The sequence below is a fragment of the Anas acuta genome, chromosome 11 (genome assembly GCF_963932015.1).
Source record: "Anas acuta chromosome 11, bAnaAcu1.1, whole genome shotgun sequence".
Lineage (NCBI taxonomy): Eukaryota > Metazoa > Chordata > Aves > Anseriformes > Anatidae > Anas > Anas acuta.
The window spans coordinates 14578163-14602480 of record NC_088989.1 but is presented as its reverse complement, the minus strand read 5'-3'; the positions used below and the strand labels follow the sequence as shown (position 1 = coordinate 14602480).

General features: G+C 36.7%; 1 protein-coding gene and 1 long non-coding RNA gene across 2 annotated transcripts; one reads left to right on the top strand and one right to left on the bottom strand.

Annotated features, from left to right (window-relative positions):
* The first annotated feature begins 893 nt into the window (after nt 1-893).
* Nucleotides 894-21753, top strand: LOC137862536 (inter-alpha-trypsin inhibitor heavy chain H3-like). The gene is made up of 21 exons (XM_068694726.1): nt 894-1027; nt 3558-3581; nt 4767-4933; nt 5947-6051; nt 6462-6624; nt 7566-7676; nt 8292-8417; nt 8869-8985; nt 9744-9912; nt 10228-10353; nt 10590-10771; nt 11698-11883; nt 12289-12428; nt 12781-12935; nt 15517-15543; nt 16417-16458; nt 16961-17074; nt 17648-17852; nt 19142-19314; nt 21082-21193; nt 21283-21753. Exons 1-21 carry the CDS (start codon nt 938-940, stop codon nt 21410-21412), a joined length of 2664 nt encoding a protein of 887 aa, XP_068550827.1. The 5' UTR covers nt 894-937; the 3' UTR covers nt 21413-21753.
* LOC137862541 (uncharacterized) lies at nt 14060-23830 on the bottom strand. The gene is made up of 3 exons (XR_011100385.1): nt 23154-23830; nt 22508-22709; nt 14060-14294 (listed from the first exon to the last, which is right to left on the bottom strand). It is a non-coding gene; the product is annotated as an uncharacterized lncRNA (long non-coding RNA).
* Between the last annotated feature and the right edge of the window lie 488 nt (nt 23831-24318).

Sequence of the window (24318 nt, the reverse complement as noted above, 5' to 3'; positions counted from 1 at the left end):
CTGTGAAGCTATTTTATTCGCAATTGCAATGGCAGGCATCCTGCAAGCAGGAGTGCACAGTAGAAGTTTATCATAACCTTATATTCCCTATTACCAACACCTGATTTCTCCCGTTTCCTCACTGGCTGAGTACTACAGGTACTACAGTACAAGTATCATGTGTCTGAGGTGTCTGTGGTAGCCTCCCTTCTCCCCAGTGCTTTGCAGAGCCTGGCTATTTTATTCACAATTGCAATGGCAGGTGTCCTGCAAGCAGAAGTGCACAGTAAAAGTTTATCATAACCTTATATTTCCTCTTACCTGACACTTGTTTTCTCCCGTTTCCTCACTGGCTGAGTATGACAGGTTCCCAACCTACTTGATGCCCTTCTGTACCATATATGTACAATTTTATTTGACAAACCGTTAATTCCTCCTCTTCCTTTCTTTCCTTTTTTTTTTTTTTCATTCTTGTGACTAGAGGGCCCATGATTTTTGTTTTCACTGATTTTATACTCCTCATCTTGTTTTTCTTAGCTATCCTCCTTATTTTGGGACAGTGGGACCTTCCCCTTATCTGCTTAACATACTCCCCACTGCTATGCCACATAATCATGTTTGAATATGCACGGTTAGTGTAATTTTCCACTGCAAAACCACCTTCTATTGCAAAAACACAACTTTGCTTCTCACATCAGTCACCTATACAGAAATGGCTATTGAATTTCTGTTTGCTGATGATATTACATAGAAGAGTCATACTCTCACGCTGGCCATCCCACAAGTGTTTTGTAGCAGTATGCTGTAGATCATGCAAATCAAAATTCAGTGTTTGATTTTTCCCGTATGCCTAATGTTTAATCCCAATTTTCACACAGGGTTATCTATTAACACTCTGTAAACAAAGCATTATTTATTTAAGCGTATCGTTCAGACTAGAATCTTACTTTTTTCCAAAATGGAAAGCCGTCTATTGCTTTGTATTTTATTATCAATTCCTGCCTTTGCATCGTCAGACCTTTTGGTAACACATGTCAGAAACATTAAGGTAAGTAATCAACCATGTGTGCGACTCCCATTCTTTGGAGATTAATTTCCTGCCATTTATGAACATTTTCCAGAGAGCTCATACAGTGGTGCCACCAGGAGCTTTGTGTTCTCTGTTATCAGTGAACACAAGATCAGACTTGGGACTCAGAATGGTTTGCCTCTAATCAGCCCCAGTTTTGAATTAGCTCTGAAGAAGCTCTCCTGTCTTTTTTAAAACATCACTTTCCTCTGTTTTCCTTTTCATCACCATGTAATGGTAAAATGTTTTAGAGCTTTTATATTTAGATGTGTGCAATTAGTGCTGCAACTGAACCTACTATATAGTACCTGTATAGAAATGCAAAATAGCAGTGAAAAGATGCCTTCGAAAAGAAATGTAACAGAGGTGTAACAGGACATCCAGATAAACATCTCCATGGTCCAAGTGACATAGTATGATTTTGTTTAAGATTTATGGGAGCATAACATGGAATATATCTGTGTCCGAGATTCTTTTTTTTTTTTGACAGATCGCTGAGTAAGGCAGTGCTTCTGATGTTCTGCCTAATTTTTTTCAGTTAAGTTGCAGGCCACTACTCCTCATCTTGGTAAATTATTTCCTCTGTCTCAGTAATTAAAGCCTGCATAAGTTACAGAGGGCAGATCTCCTCAGGGAACATTGTTGGTTAGCGGGCAGAACAGGACAAAGCAATTTACCGTCAGTTTCTGTTGATGAGGTTATGGTCTTTGCCAAAACTTTTTCTTTGAAAATCAGGATAATAATATGTCTATCTTTTTGAAGTCAGCTTGAGATTTATAGCTGAAAATTACAAATGCCAAGAGTTCTTATTATTTATCTTACATGTAGCCCAGATACAAGGTAGCTTGTTCCTCCTGATTACTATACTACCTGTTGTTCTCTATATGTCTTGCAATGCTAAAGCTTTCCTAAAGAAAAGGGTCAAAGCCCTGTGCTGTGTTCCACCTGTACATGCAGAACACTACAGAAAAAAATGGTTGATTTTCCCAGTTCTATACTTCTATACTTTATGCAAATGTAATTTTGTTGAAATGGGAGATTGCTGTATATTGAGAAGGCCTCTCTCCCAAACCCTGTCTTAGCTCCTTTGAGCAGGTGGTATGCTAGTGATGAGTGACAAAGCATGGCTAGGAGTCTCTCTGGTACATGGCTGATAATCTTCAGGCTTTCAAAGCTGCTTTTAAAGCCATAGTCAGATAAACACAATTGGCAGAGCCAAGCAGCTGAAAACTGAAAAAAATCGAAATCAAAGACCCCTAAGTACACTTGTACATCTTGTTCCTATATACAAAGCCATTAAGGGTAGGATTTTTTTCTTTCTAGAAATAAAACTATCCCTATAACTACATATTCAAAGCATGCGCACATGATTTGAATATGTATTTCTAGGTGACACAGCTTTTCTTCCATAACCCTCTCATCCTGGCAGCAGTGAGACTCCTAGAAAGGTCACAAGGAAGTTCTGTTTTCAGAGCTTAGTTGAGTTATTCTCTCTTCTATGTGGTTTCCATTCAGCGTCACTTGGAATGATGGAATCTTTAATGTTGCTGGTGACTTCAAAATCATTTTCACACCTTATTTTTCCTATGCAATGCATAGGGATTTACACAAATACGTCATTCAGTCTTGTGTGTTGCTGGAGGTCATTTCAAATTAACTGTAGATTCTTTGCTCAGTCTTCCCCAAATCTCTGTATTACCATTGATTTAACGTAATGTCTTGGGAAAAAAAAAAAAAGCAAAATAAGCAAAACAAACCAAAAAACAATAAACAGCAATAACAAAATCCTTTGTGTCTCCATTTCCAACCTGTAGAACTCCTAAATGTGAAAGGTAGCAAAAGCAGGGTAACCAGATATGTACCCAAGATATACATCTGACTTGTTATCTCTGCATCTTTAACTCTCTATTTGGTAGAGCATGTAAACATGGAAAAAAAAACAACTTGCACAGAATGTGACCCTCTTGGAGCCAAAAGAGATAACGCATTACAACCACACTTACAGGAATTGTGTTGTGCAAGCTGCTATTTTCACATGATCCTGCAAGAATTTTTGAAACCCGGTCTTTCTTTCAGATCATGAGAGTACACGATATTTTTGTAGGGCTTCTGATATTTGCGCTCATTGTGAGAGCAAACACATGGAAACAAAAAAAAATCTACCAGTTTTTTTTTTTTTTTTTCCTCCCTGCAGCCTTTCATAGTGACCTTCTCTCTGTGAGCCTGCTGAATTGCCATCTTATGTATTTGTGTTAGCATCAGAGGCTGGTGGGGTGAAGCAGTCTGAGTCTGCCTGATAAGTAGGATATGTGTGTGACTGGAAAAAAATGTGCAAACCATTTTTTATGCTATGATACAAGCCTTTTTTTTCTTCCAAAGGAGAATTAGTTTGAAAAGACAAAATGTATACACCACAGGTCCTGACAACAGGAATTCCCATGAACAAGATGTCTAAATGCAGCTGTCATACCTTAGTCATGATTTTTTTTCCCATTTTTTCTCGTTACAGAAGCGAAATGCTGAAAATGACTTGGTGAGTAGTCTTGTCTTTTATGATGGCTTGGTTCCATTCAGTCTATGGTGAAAGATGCATGGTAACATGAATATTCTTACGGTGTTCACAGCATATTTCTGTGAGCCCAGTCTGAGCAAACGTATTTCTGAGTGTGTGCGACATGGGGAGGAGCCCTGAGTTGCTTGTTTTAGGCAGCAGGACTAATGAGGCTGTTCTTTTCCAAGCTCTGATGGAAACTCCTGTAGATGGAAAAAGAATTATAAAATTCTTTGTAACCTCTTGTTATATTTTAATAGATAGCAAAGTTGTTTGAAGTCACCTCCGTGTCTCTAACAAACATTTTGGTTTTATGTTGTTATTTGTAAGGAGGACAAGAGACCAGATTTCTGAGGCTGATTCCACTTGTCATCTGAATGCCACTTCAGCAGTGCTAAATGCTTTGATTTTGGGAAGACCTTTTAATCAACTAGCCAGAGATCAGGACTAGCATAACAACCACAAGCTTCTTGACAGTGCTGCTTTTGTTGCAGGAAGCAGACCTTGTTATTGCCTCCTTGCCTAAGGAGGCACATCTGCTGCTGCCTGTGTTTTCATATAGTCTCCAGCAACCTTACACCTGAGCATTTAAAGAAATTCAGTCTTGCCCTACTCGTTTTCTTGCTTAAAGGCAAATAAGCCCCAGTTATGAGAAAATTGAGGCTAACAAAATGGAATTTGAAGCTCATCTGGAACTGGTTAGGTCTATTTTTACATGAGATGACTCTATGCCCCTGCTCTGGGGGTCAGCCACTCAATTGATTATAACAGTTACGAAGGCAGTGAGGCAGCTGTACATTGGTTGTGCTGTCTCTGACTAACCACAAACAAAAATCACAGTCTCAGTAGAGAGAGAAAAGAAAAAAAACACACCACCTCCACCACCAATAACAACAAACAATTCTTACACTGGTAGCATCTTTGCTGTGGTGGCAATGTTTTGTTAAAGGGGCTATTGTTATGACTCCTGGAACACCACCACCATGGTGGTGTGACAGACCCAAGGAAACACAGATGTGTCCTGTTTTTTAGCATTAGGTTTTTCCTGTTTCACTTTGGAATGACAGACTATCCTGCAATGATTTCTTTCTAAAAAATGTTATTATGGCTGATTAACACAGACATCAGTATAACAGCTAGCTCTTTTTTTCATTTTTCAATCCACAGGTTGTCAATGGGATAGAAATCTATAGCATGAAAATTGACAGTAAAGTAACTTCCCGATTTGCCCGCAATGTCATCACCAGTCGAGCTGTCAATCGGGGAAACGTGCACAAAGAAGTCTTCTTTGATGTTGAACTCCCTAAAACAGCCTTCATTACCAACTTCAGCATGTGTGTAGTTTTTAAAATATCACTAGAGTAAACTCAAAATCTGTACAAATGCAACTGGAAAAACAAAAAACAAAGCACTCATTTTTAATTTGCTATTTGATTGATTTCTAAATGTCCCCAGGGCAATTTTCTGATACTATTAACTTAACATGTAAGATACCTAGGGAAAGGCAAACACTGGTACATCTATTAAAAAGATGACTCAGTTTTGATTGTATTTATTCATCATCATGGACCTTAGGGAATGGAAGATCTTATCTGGAGATCCATTCACGTTTTCAGAAATACTATTTACTTTACTCTGATCTTATCAAACAAGAAAAGCTCTATTACTGAATTTCCCTGATGGCATTATATTTTAACTTCTCTCTTCATTTTGAAATCAAATTTGAATTAAAAACAGGAAATAAATGAAATCATTCCCTTACATTTTTATCTTAGTTGCAATACTATGCAATTTTAACACCATTTTAAGTTTAATTCAGTTTAAACACATCCATCTCTGCTAATGACACTATGCCTGTTTTATTTTCAGTGAAAAGAAACAGTTGCTTTTAGGGGACAATCACTCTAAGTCATGCCAGACCTTTTATTTTAGGATGAGATTAATCCCCTGTGAAAAATGCTTGCTTAATAGTGTAAGGAGTCTAAGGATGAAATGTTCAGCTGTAGACTGCTGTCTGTTAGATGAGATGAGATGAGATGACCAACCTTGCTAAAGTGTAGGAATACAGAAGGCATAAGCAGTGTTGCTATTAGTCCAGTTTTGATCTAATTATTTTCAAGGAAAATTTTGCTTTGGTTTCTCTGAGGTACTGAGCACAGAGCTCTTCATTCAAGCTGAAGTCACTGAGGAGGCTAGTTTGTGTTTCATTGAAAATGCTCAAATCTTGGCAATACCACGTTCCTGAAAATGCTTGTTAGCAAACCAATCAATAAACAGAGAATTGTCTATAATAACTTTTCATGTATCAGTGCAAACCATTCAGCTAAACCAGGCAATTTTTCTGCAGGACAATTGATGGTGTCACTTACCCTGGATATATAAAAGAAAAAGAAGCTGCCAAACAGGAGTATGAGAAAGCTGTTTCAAAGGGACAGACTGCTGGTCTTGTCAAGTAAGAATGATGTCTAGTGTGGCTCCCACACCATCATCCTGTAGCAAATTGTGAGATTTGTAATACCTTGTTTTGGCATATTTCTGAAGTTTGCTTTTTACAGGACCAAAGGAAAAGAACAAGTAATTTAGAGTTATTGTAATATTAATTATAAAGAAAGAAATACAACTTCTGACTGAACAGGCTATATCTGCAGTTAAGGATAAACTGTTTCTGCAGCTTGTGCTAACTGCATATGATCTGTTCCTGGGATTAAGTTCATTGGCAAATTTAAATAAATTCTACACTGTTTGACCATGATTTTAGCAATACATCAAAATTCCCATCTTTGTTTTACTCCTGCACCAACCAAACCCAAGCAGTAAATACTGTGAAAAAGGATAATATTCTTCTTACCCACTTAAATACAGGGCTTCAGGAAGGAAAACAGAAAAGTTCACTGTTTCAGTCAACATTGCAGCAGCCAGTAAAGTCACTTTTGAACTCACATATGAGGAACTGCTGAAGCGACAGTTTGGAAAATATGAGATGTTCATCAAAGTAAAACCGAAGCAGCTTGTCAAAGACTTTGAGGTAGATGTCAATCTGTGTCAAACTGGATACTGTAACTTAAAAGATGTTGAGATTCTGTTGAAAGTGGAGTACCATGGTCATTCCCACTGGCCCACAGATGAACTAAAGGCCCATGATAATATTTCCAGTGAACCATTTGGGGAGTCCCTGCCAACATGCTTTACTGCAGGTTTTTATTTGTAAGCCTGGCAAGTTAGCTCAACTATTAAGCCTTCAAAATTAATGATATACAGAAAACTGAAAAGCCCAAGGCATTTTAATTGCCTTGGGGCAGAATAGCTCTTAAAAATACCTTCATTGCATAAACTATGCCTTTCTCATACCACCGTGAAACTACATCATGCTAAATTGCAGTGATACATATATATTGTATTCTTGAAGACCGTTGCTTTTGCGTGCCCAAACTGTCTGATCACTTCTCTCTACCTTGCTAAAAAACATTCCTCAGGCAAATTCCTTCTCCTTTATTTGCCCAGAAAAATCTGTGTAAAAAATCATTACAAAACTCAGCACCTGGAAATTCATAAAACATTATTTTAAACACAATATGATAAAAGGTACACTGAAATGTATGTCAAAGGTAGGCATGGCTCACAGCTAATGACAGGGTTATATTTTAGAAGGACTTAGGTATTTATTTGACATTTGACAGAATTCCACTAACTAATTTTCAAATGAGTTACATTTTCATAAAAGCATAAATGTTTATTTTCTTTCTAATTTTGTTTTTAATCTCTATGTAGGAAAAGGTATGTTTGGCTGATAGCGTATCCACACAAGTGTGGTTTTGGACTTCTGTTGTAAATTACAAAAATACATTTCTTTTGCTTTTAAGAAAATCTATCTTTCATACCCAGAGTTGCCTTCTGACCTTCCTGTAAATGACTAAATTGATATATTGTGGGAGAGTCAATAAAAATAATTTTCAATTAATATTTCAGATTGATATAAGTATCTTTGAGCCACAAGGCATCACTGAGCTGGAAGCGGAAGGAACATTCATCACCAATGATCTGCAAAATGTCATTAAAAAAACTTTTTCAGATAAAAAGGTACAATGCCTAATGCCTTCCATAATTTATTTATTATAGTTATAACTCTGAAATAATACTATAAGTGCAAAAGTGCTGTAATGGCTAGCAATGGAAGTGAGTGGATAAAAAATAAAGGCTTGTCTGTGCAAATTAACTGTGAATTCCAAGCTAGCAAGGCCATCTCCATGCAGTTCAGAAGCCACTTAGTTCCAGCTACAAACTATACCCAGAGCAGCAGGCCTTGTCCCACAGCAGCAGTTGTAAACCTGGATACCAGCTTCAGTATTTCCTATGGAAGAACTAAGTCAGTAGCAAGTAGATTTCTCATGTATGGAGATGGTAGAAGTCCTAAGTCATAGACTGCCCAACAGCCTTATCAAAGCTATCATTCAGCGTGGAGGGCTAAAACAAGGAAGGTGAAGAAGAAAACATACGGAGAGCTCTAGGTAGCAGCCCTGAGATATCAGTTACCCATCAATAAATATGAATACAAATTAATACCTCAATAGATAAAACAGATTATTCTCATGTCTGTGAATATAAATATACCAGTCTTAGGAAATTACAAACTTCTTTGTGTTTTGCAAAAGTTTTCAGCTAAGATTCAGATCTCCTGAAGGTTTTTCTTTTCAGGGGCATATTTCTTTCAAGCCAACTCTTGATCAGCAGAGAACCTGTGCAAATTGCTCGCAGTCTCTCTTGGATGGAGATTTTACTGTAAAATATGATGTGAAGAGAACAACTCCAGATAATTTGCAGGTAAATTTGACAGCTGACAGTTTTGCACTGTTGAATGGTCTTAGCTTGCATGGTAAATGTCAAGGAGAAGTGAAAGCCAGTTATTCCCTAAAGGGCAGGGAGTTGATTGTGACAACACAGCTTCAGCACCCAAGAGCCCAGTTCCCACAGAACCTGAGCAAGGCAGACCCAGAAAAAGAATTCAAATTCAGACAAGAGTCAAGGTCATCAGGCATATCTGTGGTGATGAGGCAGTCCGAGGTGAAGGTGGAAAGTCAGTCAGGATGGGATACAGATCAATGGGGTCCATGGACAGACAGAGGTGAGACTGGTCAGGGCTATTAAAGCCTGTTAGTCCACTCAAGAGCTACAGATTAAATCAAAATAATTTATTCTTTATCCATTTTATCTTTGTAATATAAAAAAAAGCTATTGGTTTGTTAACATTTTATCTTTTTTTTTTTTTTTTTAGATTGTTAATGGTTACTTTGTACACTTCTTTGCACCAACAAATCTTCCACAGTTGCCCAAGAATATTATTTTTGTAATAGATATTAGTGGCTCAATGTCTGGAAGAGAAATAGAACAGGTAAGTTATTACATTACTATCGAGTCCCGATGGAAGAGTCTCTGTTGTGGTGGAAGGGACATGGTGACTTGGGGTGAAGAAGCTACACTAAGTGCTTTTATGCTGCAGCCTTGCTAAGTCTCTGTACTGTAAAAACTAGATCAATGTCTTACTGTAGAACAAAATTCTATACATTAAGTTTATATTTTACTTAGAAATTTCATTATTTCGAAGTATTCAGGTATCTACATTTTCAGAGAGGTATCTCATATGTGCTGTACAGTTCCAAAAATAAAATGCTTCTATGGTATTATGTGCATTATCTGTGTTGCTCATTCTGTCTCCTCCAGGAAGCAGCAGCTCTTTTCATAGCTAGGACTCCTCACTCTAATCTAATGCTCAGAACTTTAAGTTTTTGGCACTGAATCAAAATATCTATGCTTCTCACATGTGGACTTCTCAATGAACCTGTAACTGCCCATTTCCCAACACCTTAAATTTGCCATGCCAGCTTGTCTCATTCAACAATCTGACACAGGACCTGATTTTCTTCTCAGCTACACAGATTTACCAGATGTAATTGCAACTGTCTGATTTCTCTAGAGTTACTCTGAAACAGACACAGGACTAGACAGAATAGAACAAGCTCAGAACCTGTGCAAAACATTCTGTGTAAAAGGAACAAAAGAAAAAAGTACCTGACAGATAAGGCATGTAACACCTACAAGCACCAATTTCTTTACAGTTGAACTATATGTTAAAATCTCTTCTTCTTATAGACAAGAGAAGCACTTCTAAAAATCTTAGATGACATTAGAGATGATGATTTCTTCAATTTCATACTGTTTGGTAGTGATGTACACACTTGGAAAGAAAAATTAATCAAGGCCACTCCTGAAAATTTGGATGAAGCAAGGAAGTTTGTTCGGGGCATTGACACTGAAGGCAGTAAGTACTTTACCGGAGTTGCTAATAGGTTATTGAGTAAGTTAATTTATCAATTCAGTCTGTGAACACAATACTACATCTTTCTTTAAAAATTATTACTAATGGGACACTCCTGAGCTTAAAATTGGCTCGGTGCATATCTATTTTTCCTTATGTTTCCAAAGCTCGCTTATTTTTGCATCTAAACATCCTCCTGCTAGCAAACCTACACCTTTCCTCTTTATAATGTAGTGACATCTTGTCAGATTCCTGTGAAAAATGGTCCTTTATTTTGACTGCCTCTGTTGAAGCCAAATTTCTCTGTCTACCTTGCAGTGACAAATTTATATGGTGGTATGATGAAAGGAATTGAGATACTGAATGCTGCTCATGAAGAAAAGTTTGTGCCCAAGAGAAGTGCTTCTATAATTATCATGTTAACAGATGGCCAACCAAATGTAGGTAAGTTTGTGTTGTTAACAGACTGAATTAACTAACAAAACCCACTCAATTAAATTTTCTATCATCTTTGACTTTTGATGCGGTGTTTTTTTTTTCATTATTTAATTGCTGCTACACCAGCTTCATGCCACTAATCAGCTCTTTGATAGTGCCTCTTAAGAAATCCAAACACCACTAATTACATTTCATTTTATCTATCTATGAAGAAACTTAACCTTTCTTATGGTTTAATGCAGGCATATCAAATACTGAGGACATTCGGACACATGTGAAAAAAGCCATTGAAGGAAAATACCCTTTATACAATCTTGGTTTTGGCTATGGTGTTGACTATGGTTTCTTAGAGAAAATGGCACTAGAAAATAAAGGATTGGCCCGTCGGATTTATCCTGACTCTGATTCAGCTTTACAACTTCAGGTACAGTAATTCCAATTTAAATTAGATGAGAGATGTATTAATTCAGGTAAATATACAGATATTTCTTATTTTGAAGTAAACAAAAAGCCCAAAGTGTACTCTGGTACTGACACAATCAAGAATATGCTGTAATCAGAATATTGGTTGCATTTAATTTCCTTTATAAAAGGAGAAAGTGGAAGGACTGTAAAAGGGAGATGAGACCCTAGGCTATGAAAGAGTGTTCAAAGGGTGGAAAAAGACATGGTTCTGAAGGACACATTGTTGTGTGCCAAATCATATAAGCAAAATTGCTGCAATCACTATATCTGTCTCCCATACCCCACAGATCATGTGGTTAATGTCATAAGAGAAGAGGAGAACGACAGAGTTTAAGAGTCCAGCAAGTGCAAGCAGGTGTACCTTACCATACTTCTGAAGCATTTTATAGCAATACCATCCATTGGAAAGATTGCAATACCATCCATTGCAATACATGCAATACCATCCATTGGAATGATTGACCAAATAATTTGTATACTGGTTTTCATTACAAGCTCAGTCAAAATCTAATACCTAGTCTCCTTTGGCTTATGTTATGATTTCAGTCTCTTCAGGGAATAGGTCTAGAAACACTTTTATCTAACGGGAGGATCTTGGGATTCCTCTTGCTTAACACTGATTGAACTCATCATCCACAGCATGTTGTTCTTGAATATTTTTCCTCTGTCTTAGTGAGGCTTGAAGGGTCAATATGTTCTTTTTCATTTGCCTTTTTTGGAGATGTTTAGGCCTTGTGCTCTGAGATTTAACTGAATATTTACATATTTCTTCTAAAATACAGTCTAAGTTTTTACTACTGAAATAGTAGGACATGTCTGGGTACAGATCTACCACTGAAATAAAAAAAAATAATAATTAAATGTTTTTCTCTTTTTATCCTGCAGGGTTTTTATGATGAGGTGTCCAATCCCATGCTCATGGATGTGGAGTTACACTACCCAGAAAATGAAATATCAGGCTTAACTAAAAACAGTTTTAAGCATTTCTATGATGGGTCTGAGATTGTGGTGGCTGGACGCTTTGCAGACATCAACCAAAACAGTTTGACTGTAGATGTGAAAGGTGAAGGTGTAAGTATGTATGTATTTAACTGAGTAAGGTTAAATAAATGCTATGCAAAATATCCAAGTATTCAGAGCTGGCAAAACTTGAAATATTTACAGGTATGTCTTTATCTCAGTGGAAAGATGTATTACTACATATGTACCAAGTAAATGCACTAAAGGCATTAATTTTGCAACTGCAGGTTACTTGCCTAAGAATCCTATCTGGTGGTAGAATATTTAGTGTTCACAGGCAATAGTCTTCATTGGGTGAGGAAAACTGATGGCCAAGACAGCTGAATATTTGGTATGCCTTCCTCTAAATATAGAGGTCTACTTCTAATATGAACCAGGTGTGAAGGTCTTGATTTTGAAAAGTTCTGGATATCTCTGGCTACTTATGCTGCTGCTAAGTTTCCTTATTTCCAATAGGCTAATGATGTCCTGTCATTTACTACACAACAAGATGCAGAACAAACAGCTAAAGCTTTCCAAGAACAGGAATACATATTTGGTGATTACATTGAAAGGCTCTGGGCTTATCTCACAATTGAACAACTCCTGGAAAAACGGTAATTAAACCTAGAACTGCATTTTCAATGAAACTGTTAAGCCATGTGACTAGTGCAACTTCTAGGATGTAAAGCTGTAATTTACAACTATTTCCTCTTCTCCTCCCCAACCTCAATATTCCTATTTCAAGTAGCAAGTTACATTATTTTAAATTACTGCAAATATAAAGCAATTTTGCCCTTCTCCACTGGACAGCCAAGGGAATCAGAAATACTTTTAGATTGTAACAAATACACCTTCCTGATAAATTAGCTGCAGAGAAATGATTTTGCTTTAAAAAAAAGTATGTAAATTAGAGTTCAGTCAGTAATTTAGCAATCATTGATGTCAGGAGTCTCTCCCTATATTCAGCACTGCAGCTACAGGAGAAGAAAAGGAGAATCTTACAGCTGAAGTCCTGGATCTCTCACTAAAGTACAAGTTTGTAACACCACTGACATCCATGGTGGTAACAAAGCCAGAAGACTATGACAATCAAGCTGGGATTGCTGATAAAACGACTGAAGGTATAGACATTTTCACAGTTTTGCTTTATCAAGGAAGCCAAATATTCCTTTGATGTTTCCCAAAAGAAAGGCTTTGTGTGGGGCACTGTTTTAAACATGCATCTGAAAAATCTATTTTCAAAGTCTTGTATATGTATGGCTTATGCAAAATTACTTTTCATTTTAAAGCTCATTCCATCAAACCATCCTTCACTACTAATTCATACAGGTAAAATATTATAAATTCAAAATCAATGTATTTAAAAATAAATGTATAAATATTACGTTAAAAAAGAATCATTTCTAATCTAATAATTCAGCTATATTCAGTTTTGGTCACATCACTTTTGCCTTTATGTTTTTACATACTTCAGCTTAGAGGTAATTGTAGTAACATCTTTCTACATGAAAAGGGTCTATTGCCGTGAGACCTTCCTTGTGCAGAGTATTTTAGGTTGTAAAATCATGACAATAATACCTGTAAAACACATATATTGCAGAAAGAAAAACAGTTATTGAAAGCATACAATTTATTCTCATCTCCTTTGATACTTTGGCCAATGATTAACTCCTTGCTCAGTAAATCATTATACTTTCATACAATTCAGCATGTCTGTTTCACCTGTGTGAAAAAGAATAACTCTATTCCTCTTTAGTGAGAGCAAAGTAAGACAAATACTACCTATCTTCTCAGTGCACCCCCAAAGACATTCTACTATAATGTATATTTGTTGTTTGAGGTATCTTTATCTCCGTAATTCAACAGGTTTGTCAAACCTCCTGTGAGGCTTTCCAATCTCATCTATTATCATGTATTATTTTTTCCTGAAACCCTTGCCTCCTGCCCCTAGTTTTGCCCTAGATCCTCCCAGGTTCTGTCTAGGCTCTGTGCTGGATTCTAAATGAAAAACTTGCTTATCTACTGAATTTGGTGTGATAACCAAGACTTATTTTAAGGCTTTTTAACTTAACAGAAATGCTTACTGAAGGTTAGTGGGGGTTTCTTTCAAGTGAAATATAAGCCAGTTAATTGCTACGTACCCTACAAAATGCAATAATTCTACAGGCATGGTGCTGATAATTTTTTTGCATTATTTTTTGTAATTATCCTAATGGGATACTGATACAAAAACACTTGTTTAATTTGACATTAAACACAAATTTAACTTAACATTCAAGTCATTATACAGCATAATGACTTTGTAGTTTACAAGTGAACACTATGAGATGGAAAACTCACGCAAACATCTGACAGAAATGGCATATACTTACAGTGACCTTCAGTTCAGGCCTTTATCTGAATCTCTTGTCAAGAAAATCGTCTATGTATGTTGAAAGCATACACGGTGATAATGGAAGAATATACTCAAAGCACTCCCACTGTGTAAGGAAAAAAATAACTTTCACACATACTGGAGTATAGAATCACATATAGGATTACTGAATCATCCAGTCAATATTTGTAGAATGAAGCAAATGCCTTGAAAAATTGAAAAAGAGTAAAAACTAATACGGACCACTTTGTGATATGTAAATGACATGATGATAAAGCAATTACTAATAGTACTCTTGTTATATGCGTAGTTAATTATGGATTTGCTGCCCACATAACAGCTTTTTGCTTTCACCGTGTTTCTGTTTGCTCTGTATATATTGAATTGTATGATTGGGAAGAAATGGAATTTTAAAAACCTGCAGATACATGGTAGAATTTGACAATTCAACAACAGTTTAATTTTTTGTTTGTTTAGAATATGTTTTAACAGGGTCAGAATCCTTCTTGTTTAGTCACACAACTTAAACTGTAAATTTCTCTTTTTCTTCCTTTTACTTCCTGTTCATCCGTGATAACAGCTGAAGGTATGTACACTTCCTGTTAAATTTGCCTAACGTTTTTTTTTTAAGTCTTGTAGGTGGATTTATTCCCCAATGATTTTACAAAAATATTGTGTTATAGATTAAGACACTGTTATAATTAGATTAAAAACTTTACAGATAGAAAATGTTGTGATTACTGTTTTCTGTTTCCTAACTGCAGCATCCCACCATCACAAAATTCAGGCCCAGTACAATTAAGTTGCTTTCCAGAGCTAGCACTGTTGGCTCCCAGATACCTGCATGTAGACGAGCATCCACACAAAGGTGTCTTCATTGTTGCTGTGTTGCTGCTTCTTCAGCACAACACCCTATCTACAGACACTGTTCCATAGATTCAGATGTAAAAAGAGAAGACTAGAAATACCTGGGAACAGGTGGATAAATCTTACTGACTTTCCAGTAGTACAGTTTGGAACAAGGCACAAGGGAATTAGAAAAGGACCAAATTGTCCCAGCCCTAAGGACAAATTGTATACCTTTTGAGCAATAGCATTTTTGCTGTAAACTGGTCTGTGCTTTTTACCTGTTCATGACACTGTGTTGAATTCATTCATGGTTTGCTTTGTTGCAGTACAAAAATCTAAATAAACTTTTTTTTTTTTTAATTATAATTAATTTGGAAATTTATACATGACTACAAGATTTAGGAGTTGGTTTTCGTGGAAAGAGGGAGATTGTCTTTTATTCTTTTCACCTCTAAAATAAAGTTTTCTTTCATTCACAGCACAAGCTGCCCCAGTTGTTATGCAGGGTAAGTCATTAATCCGAGTTTCTGAATGAAGAAGCATCTGTCAAAGGAAATTGATTCAGACAACTGAAACTGCTGGGGAGATGGAAACTGCCTTGTCTGAGTTTACAACTGTATTTTAACAAATGCTAACAATTTTTCCTCACTGCTACAATCACACTTAAAGACAGAACAAAACCACATCTGAAAAATACTCAGTGGAATAGTTGTTAAGGAGTAAATACTATTTCATCAAACCAACATTTACCTGGAAAGCTGCTTCAGAGGATAGACTTGAATTTGCATCTGCTTGGGAATTATATTAAGCACGGAACTATGATGTCAGCATCTCTGGCTGAATTAATATATTCAGTTATTTATACAAAGAGAAATTGTTTTTATTGAAGAGAGTGAGACAGCAACTGACTCTTCAGATTGCTGGTTGAACAGTGCTGGATCTCAATCTCTCTCCCCATCGCTTTCTAGTTTTCTCAAGTTTTTTTTTTTTAAAGTCTCACATTCATCCTGTCAAAAGCAAATGTCAAAACATCAGAAATTTTAAATGTATAGTGCTGTTGCATTTCTACCCAGACTTGTTGACGGACAGCTTAATCCTTAAATCTGAGACATTTGCCTTCCTACAGACACATTGCTTGGGCTTTGTGGGGACACTCAAACCAAAAGAATCTGTCTCTATCCTAAAGCTTTGCTTGATTCAAAAGGGACACAAACTGTCATTCCATTTTATTGAAAAAAAAAAAAAAAAAAAACAGGATGGAATTTGCAATTTACCTAGCATATTAACTTTCTGACATCTTACATGTTCGGTGCAGATAGTATGTAAATATTCCATTTTGATGTGAGCATTTCTAACTTCTTTTTCTTTGCACCCTGCAGCTCCACCATTATTTTTATCAAGGCCCGCATGGTATACTAGTGGTGAGTTAGTTTTGACTAATTTGAATTGTGTCTGTTCAGAAGGAAAACACATGTGGGTATTTAAGACTAAATCACACAATTCTTGGAGTATTTTAGACAATGCCTTCACACAAAAGCAGACAGTTTTTCACAACAGACTAGTACTTCAATTTACTTTAAGTATCTAAAATGTTTTAAAGCAATTGAGTCGCTGAGATCATATATGATCATTTTGTTAGCCCCCTTCCCATTGTCTAGGCTTCCCGATTTAGCCCCAGTGAGAAGGACCTGGGGGTGCTGGTTGATGAGAAACTCAACATGAGCTAGCAATGTGCGCTTGAAGCCCAGGTCCTTGGGACCCCCCCACTCCTGTGGCAGATGGGCTGGACTAAGCTGGGCACAGCTTGTGCAGGGACCAGTTCTGCTGGTCCCCAGCATCAGCTACACTGACACAACATTAAACGTTCATGTAGAGCTTTGAACCTGTGTATCACTAAACAAACACCTGTGATTTGCTTTACAGTTGATGGCGATCCACACTTCATTATATCAGTGCCACAAAAAGAGGATGCTATTTGTTTCAATATCAATGAAAAACCAGGCGATGTGTTAAGTTTAATAAATGACCCAGTTACAGGTGAGTTTATCATTTTTAAACAGTAAATCAGAATACTTATATCAAAATGTCTTATTTTTCAGTCCATTTCTCTCTTTTTATATTATATGTGCTATTTTTCCAGCAAAGTTAACAGAAGTTACTATAGCTGTGATAGGGTACCATTACCATGATTGTGTTTTCACTTCTTGGAGCAACATGGACTTTTTAACTGTCTTGAAAACCACCGTAGGAGTTAAGAGACGTAGTTTGTTTCAGTGAGTAGAAGTAGAAGCAATAAAATAATGCTCAGGTTTCTATTTCATGGATTATGTGGCAAATGGAGACTGATGGCACACAGGCTATTTGTGCCCATCATGAAATTTTATAGTCTAGGAAATATTCAACTTTTATCAATAAGGTGGTTGTCATCTTTGTAAGTGTCTACAGAACAGCCTCCAGAGCTCTATTCCTTTACTATACTTTTGCACAAACATGCACAAGTAATCCTGGTCTACTTTTCAATTTGGATTTGTTTTGTTGAGCTGTAACTACTGCAACACTCTTTGACATCTCATCTATAAAATTGTATTTGTTGTTTCCATATTACATTAGGCATCACAGTCAATGGAGAACTCATTGGTGATAAGAAAGCAAATAGTGATGCAAATTCACAAAATACATATTTTGGAAAACTTGGCATTGCAAACAAATATCTGAATTTAAAAGTGACAGTAACTTCTGAGAAGATCACAATTCAGAATGGCAATGAAAAGACAGCTTTCACCTGGCTTGACTCAGTCACACTGCAACAAGAAGGGTAAGGCTTACGGAAAGAGTATCATATTCCAGTGTTACATTTTTATACTCTTTTTTGGGGGGTTGATCAAAAATATATAAAAATATACTTTTAGGTTATAAAATGAAAAAAAATACTGATTCAAATCATGCTGGATTCAGTGCTCTACTTTGTTATGTAATTGCTGAAGATTATTTGTAAATTTACCTTCTTGTAATAAGTAAGTGCAGAATTTGACTTGCAAACACTGAAGGTGTAAATCATAGAATCATAGAATGGCTTGGGTTGGAAGGGACCTCAAAGATAATCTAATTCCAACCCCCCTCCATAGGCAGGGACACCACGGACTAGATCAGGTTGGCCAAAGCCCCATCCAGAGGGGGACAATCAACTCCCTTGACCTGCTGTCCACGCCTCTCTTGATGCAGCCCAGGATACAGTTGGCCTTCTGGGCTGCAAGCGCGCACTGCTGGCTCACGTCAAGCTTCTCATCCACCAGAACCCCCAAATCTTGCTCTGCAGGGCTGTTCTCAATGAGTTCTGCTCCCAGTCTGCATCATCCTTATGGGTCCTTTCCAACTTGGGATATTCTATGATTCTATGTATCTATTAGAGAATCATTAATACCTGTCCAAAAGAAAGCTTAGAAAAGAAATAGCAGTATCTTCTCCTCCTTTACATTTTCATTGTGTTTTAGCACCAATCACTTTCTCAAAGGACAACACTGCAACAGAAAGAGTTCCAGAGCAAAACTCTGATTCAGGATACCTTTTTTTTTTTTTTTTTTTTTATGTCACTGATATCATCAACATAGTTGTCATTATCAGAAGCAAATATTCTTTATCCTAACACCAACCTAGGCATTTCAGTTGTTGTCTTTTCTGAAAAACAAAGAGAAAATGGGGCAGGTAATATCCAGGCAAGAAAGTGATTGTTTTATCAATAACATTTTTAATACTGAGCATGAGGTGCAATATCTAAATCTCACTACCATGTCTGTGATTAATTGTGCTGTTATGGGAAGAGTTTTGGCAGAAACACCTTGCTGAAAAGTTTAAAGGCTAGGTAGCCTTTTACATTGTAATTTAGTGTGTCTTGGACTGCCTGTGAACACACACAGATTCACATCAACCAAACTACTAAACAACTTCATTAAAATAACAACAACAAAACACTAAGTAAGTTATAAAGTCACACTTGTTTTACCTGTTTCATTTCTTGGTTTTCTTATCACTGCTGTTAACTCTTAACCTAGTACCCTAAGTTTTTTGTTTTTGTTTTTAATTTGTATTTTTTTTATTTCTCCTCAGTTTAACTTTGATAATTAACAAGGAAAAAAATCTGGTGCTCTCAATGGGAGACGGTGCATCATTTGTTATTGTTTTGCACCAAGTATGGAAGAAACATCCTCTCCACCAGGATTTCTTAGGACTGTATACATTGAAAAGTCATAAACTGTCTGAACAGACCCATGGATTATTAGGTATGACTTCATTTGGCATTTTGAATATCATTTTCTTTCCTTGAGGCTACCTAATTTGCAGATGCAATCTTGTATTTGGCCTTTGTGAACTGAGACAGAGGAGGAAATTGAGATAACATTAATCAACCACATGAAGATTTCTGACAAAATACTCTGGGCTCTGGCTTTATACATTATCTTTTCTTAAATTCTCCTGTTGCTGAAATCACTAGCACCCATGGTTCTCACTGGCATTTTTAAACTTCTTATCTTGCTAAATCCCACCTACAGATTCTTTTTCTTATTACACCATTCCTCCAGACTCTTGGATGGTTTGATCTCCCCCTTTACCTTTCTCCTAAGTACAAACACTTGGAAAATGCACATGCTTACCCATTGGTCAAAATTTGCCAAACCTCAGTTGGTGTACCCTTGTATGCAATGAAGATGTTAAGGTATATCTTGATTGGCTATCATCACAGAATTGTCACAGAATCATCTAGGTTGGAAGAGACCTCTAAGATCACCTAGTCCAACCTCTGACCTGACACTAACAAGTCCTCCACTAAACCATATCATTAAGCTCTACATCTGAACATCTTTTAAAGACCTCCAGGGATGGTGACTCAACCACTTAATCATACATTAAAATCACACAATACCTTGTATTATTTAGGATTATATTAATGTTAGAAAACATTATTTTAATAGAAGACAAAGTTGGTATTTTAGGAATGAAAATTAAGGCCTCATTGAATCCCGTTTTCTGCCAGAGTAGTGGGTTTTGTGGTGTGCATCCTCTGTTGGAAAATGTTACGCTTCATCTGATAGCAGACATTTTACTTGCTTTTTGATTTTCTCTTACAAAATCAGGTAAGCACAGAAAATGATTTTTGGGGTCAGTAAGTTTATTTATTGTGGTAAATAACGAATTTCTGTGAACTTTTCTGAATTTTGGTAATGCGCTTGGAGGTCTGAGAATGAGCCAAGATACCAGGGATAGTATGTTAGGTTCAGGAATCTTAGGAAATGCTGTAATGAAACAGAAAAAGAGCAGGAAAAGGATGTTTTTTATGCTTTTCTGCTCCTCAGAGTAAAGGACTTGTCCAGATACAAACATTATTCTGCTGTGATATGAATTGCAAATAGAAAGGCAAGTCAAGAAAAGCCCACATAATGTGTGGGTACACGGTGTTACTGACTTACGCATCTCATCATTATGTTCGTCATCTTTGAATTTGCCTCTGTACTCATTACAGCACTCATTAAATCACCAAGAGCATCCTACATCAGCCCAGGCAGGGCAAAAGTGTCCAAAAGCTAATCCTGTCAGGATGTGAAAATTCCTTAGATATCAGGCTTGTTCTGAGGATAATCCTATCAAGTAATTTCAGAGATCAACATGTATTGTTTGATTTAAAAAAAAAAAAAAAGTAAAAAAAAAAAGTTAAAGACTTGGAGAGTGTGTAATAAATACAATTGAATAGGCAAGAAACAAAGCAAGGCTATCTTAAGGACTATCTAGAACAGACCAATTTTACTTAGCACTCTGAAGTTAGAACCTACATCCAAATGATATGCCCAGAATTCTAGTTCATAAAAATTAAATAATACCATAGGCATATGTTCAACCTTGCACCAAATTTGGTGTTTGCTTATGCATTCAAAACCCTGACAGAACTTGGAAAACAGCATGGGAACGTAGAAATTCTGGGGTTTAAGTTTGTTTTGTTTCTGATTTCGTATGTGTAACATGTCTGAAATGGTAATTTTGGCTTCTATTTTTAGGACAATTTTTCCACCCCATTGACTTCACCATACTTGAAATCCATCCTGGGTCCGATCCCAAGAAACCAGATGCCACGATGATTATTAAAAACAAGGAACTGACAGTAACAAGGTAAAATATAATCAAGTCCTTAGAAAAGACTACCGTGTCAATTTGTCTTTTCTGCTTCACTACTTCTGTGATTGTATTTTACCTTTCAGGGGCTGGCAGAAGGATTACAGAAAAGATCCTAAGCATGGCATTGATATTCCTTGCTGGTTTGTTCATAATAATGGAGCTGGGCTAATAGATGGTGTTCATACAGACTATCTTGTTTCCAGTCTGTTTTAAACAACTACCTCCAAAGTCATGCATACAAAGAGTACTTTTCTGAAAGAATAGTACTTTTCACTGCTGAAAAAGTGTTAATAAAGAAGCGTTAATAATACATATGCTTGCCATGTTTGAAAATACCAAGATATGATAGATTCTCCTAGTTTTACTGTATTTGTGATCAAATTCAGCACTAAACAGCTATTCCTCATATCCTCAAATACCCTTACTTTACTATATTACTTTACTAGTTTTAAAATTATAATTTTACTTTGTAAGTCATAACAGAAATATTCTATACAATTTTAAATTAATTAATGAGGTTAAAGAGTGATTTAAATAAAAGCATCAACATTTAATGCCTTGTTCTTTTATTCCAATGTTTTTAATGCCTGTTTCACAAAGCCTGGGATGCAATATGCAATTTGAAATTCAACACAAGAGGACAGCTGACAGACCAGAACATGTTTCGGGATAATTCAGTAATAGTTAAAGCCATCTAACCACTTGACTGTATAGTGGTGAGGGTTGGTGCAGTGCCCTTACTCGAGGTGACTGTTAGCAATGTGGTTTAGATCCAGGACTTCTGTACTTTGGTATTTTAATTTGAACCTAACTTTTGAATGCTCATATCTGTATAAATTAATGAAATGTCACAGTTCCAAGCAGCACTTACATTTCAGTAATAGTAGCTGTATTTTATTTATTTATGTGTGTGTGTTTGTAAAATCTTTATTCAAATGAATGAAAAAAATCAATTCTAGACATTGTCACAGTGGCTAGATGGTGCTGTCTGTCTAAACTCAGACAAAAAAATATGAAAGAAAACAATAGTTTCTACAGAAGGTATTAAGTTATTGAAAAATAAGGAAGGCAGGAAGAGAAATGAAAGGGTTGAGGAAGACTGGAAAATTGAAAGGGGTAAGCTTAAGTTTGCTTGGTTTTGAATATCTATTCTAAAATAATGTATTAGACAGAGCTAGAGAGAGAGAGAGAGTGAGCAATGATCCATTTTGGATCCTGTGGGACTGTCCATCTGGGCTCATCCCATACCTGCTTACTCTATTAAAACAAACAAACAAACATAGTGGTGGACAGTAGATCTTGACCTACCTTTGCAAAATTTAGCTGCAAGGCAACACTGGATGCAACCTCAGGCAGAGCTTTCCTGTTTAATTTATGGGGATGAGGCAAATCACTAGAGGTAGGAGGAGTCTTGTCAGCTGTGACTGAATTGTCAGTCAGAAGTTGACCTCGGAGGCTCTAGTCTGCTTTTGAATGCCTTCTGTGACAGTTTGAGAAGCACCCACTTGCACTAATGGAGAAAGAAAAATATGCTTTTTAGTTTGTAATTCTTCCAAAATTCCTGCAACATAGGTGATAGCTACAAACATAGTTAAAGGTAACAATAAGGAGAGAGAGAAATGGCAGGCAGTTGCTTACTCTTAGATAACAATTTTACTCCTTCTATCAAGCTGGTACAATGCTGTTCGAAGAAAAGCATATGAGACATAGTGTACATTCTGCATTGGAGTTAGAAATTACAGAACTCTAAATGCTAATTATTGCCTGTGTCTGCATTCAGCCTCTAAGTAACAAGGCCTCTTGGGCAAGGGGAGTGTAGGAGATCAGAAGCCCATCAGAACTCACTTCAGGACTCAGAAACAATAGGAGGAAAGTGACTAAACAACAAATTAAGAATCAATTCAGGTGAGAAAAGTGAAATGAAACATGCTTAGAGAATTGAAAGCACACATACTGTGGGGACAAAACACAGCAGAAAGGATCTGTAAGTCTCAGTAACCAGGCACACCAGCGACATAAGGAGGCTGCAGAAAAGGCAAACCTCTCCATCAGTACCGCAGGCAAGCATCTCTTGTAAGACCTGGGAGATTCCATCAGCTGTGAGGTGCAGTCCCCATGCAGCTCTGGGCTCAGCCCTTCAACACAGCCTAGGCAAATTGGCTACAGTCCAAAGAACAGGAGCAGCTTCGCAAACATATTGAGAAAAACAAAAAACAAAAACTATGCAAAAGTTCCTGTTTTGTAAGTAAGGCTAACCTTTTATTTTCTCTTCTTTTCTCTTTTTTCCCCCCCCCCCCATTTATCAAGGTCAGCAGGATCTGCTTCTTTGAAGCAAGGGAGAATTAAAAGGGCAGCAGGTTGCCAGGGGCATTTGAGGAACCACCGTAATTACAGGTTTAGCAGACAGGTTAGAAGAGCTCTCATGAATGGCCTGTGCACACCTGACCCTCACCAAGGGGAGCATGTGAAAGCTGCCCTTTAGCCATGCCTCATTGCTCCAGGATTTCAGTGCTTTTTGTTATTCTTGCTATTAGCAGACAGGTGGAGGATGGAACATATAATTGCCCTATAACTGAGAGCAGTGAATTTTTTATTTGCAGCAAGTTACCTGATAAAACCCAGCATGTAATTCAAATACCAAGTTCGTTTATAATGCATATAATGTCTTACTTTTCAAATTGGCAAGCCAGCTTGTGATGTGGCGAAGCCAGCAATCTGGTGTCTGCAGCTCCCAAATTTCACATTTTTTGCTCTGTAATTTGTCCAGCCAAATCTGCAACTCCAAATCTGTGTCTTGAAAGTACAAGCAATTCACATAAACAAATCATAGCATGTTATCTAAACTGCTCCTTTTATTTAAAAAAAAAAAAAAAAAAAAAAAGAAAAAAAAAAAAAGGCTTACAGTTATATAGTTTATCTTCCTAACTTTGGCAAGACATTGCTTCTCTTTTAGTACATTTCTTTAAAATAATAAGCTTTTTCCAGTTATCCATTACTGGCAAGATAGAAAGCAACTTCTGTAAATCTTCTGCAGTGCTGGCACATGTGTTCGTGTGTTCAAATATATGCACTGAAATTCTAAAATATAAATTAACTTTTAATTAAAAGTTATGAAAAAA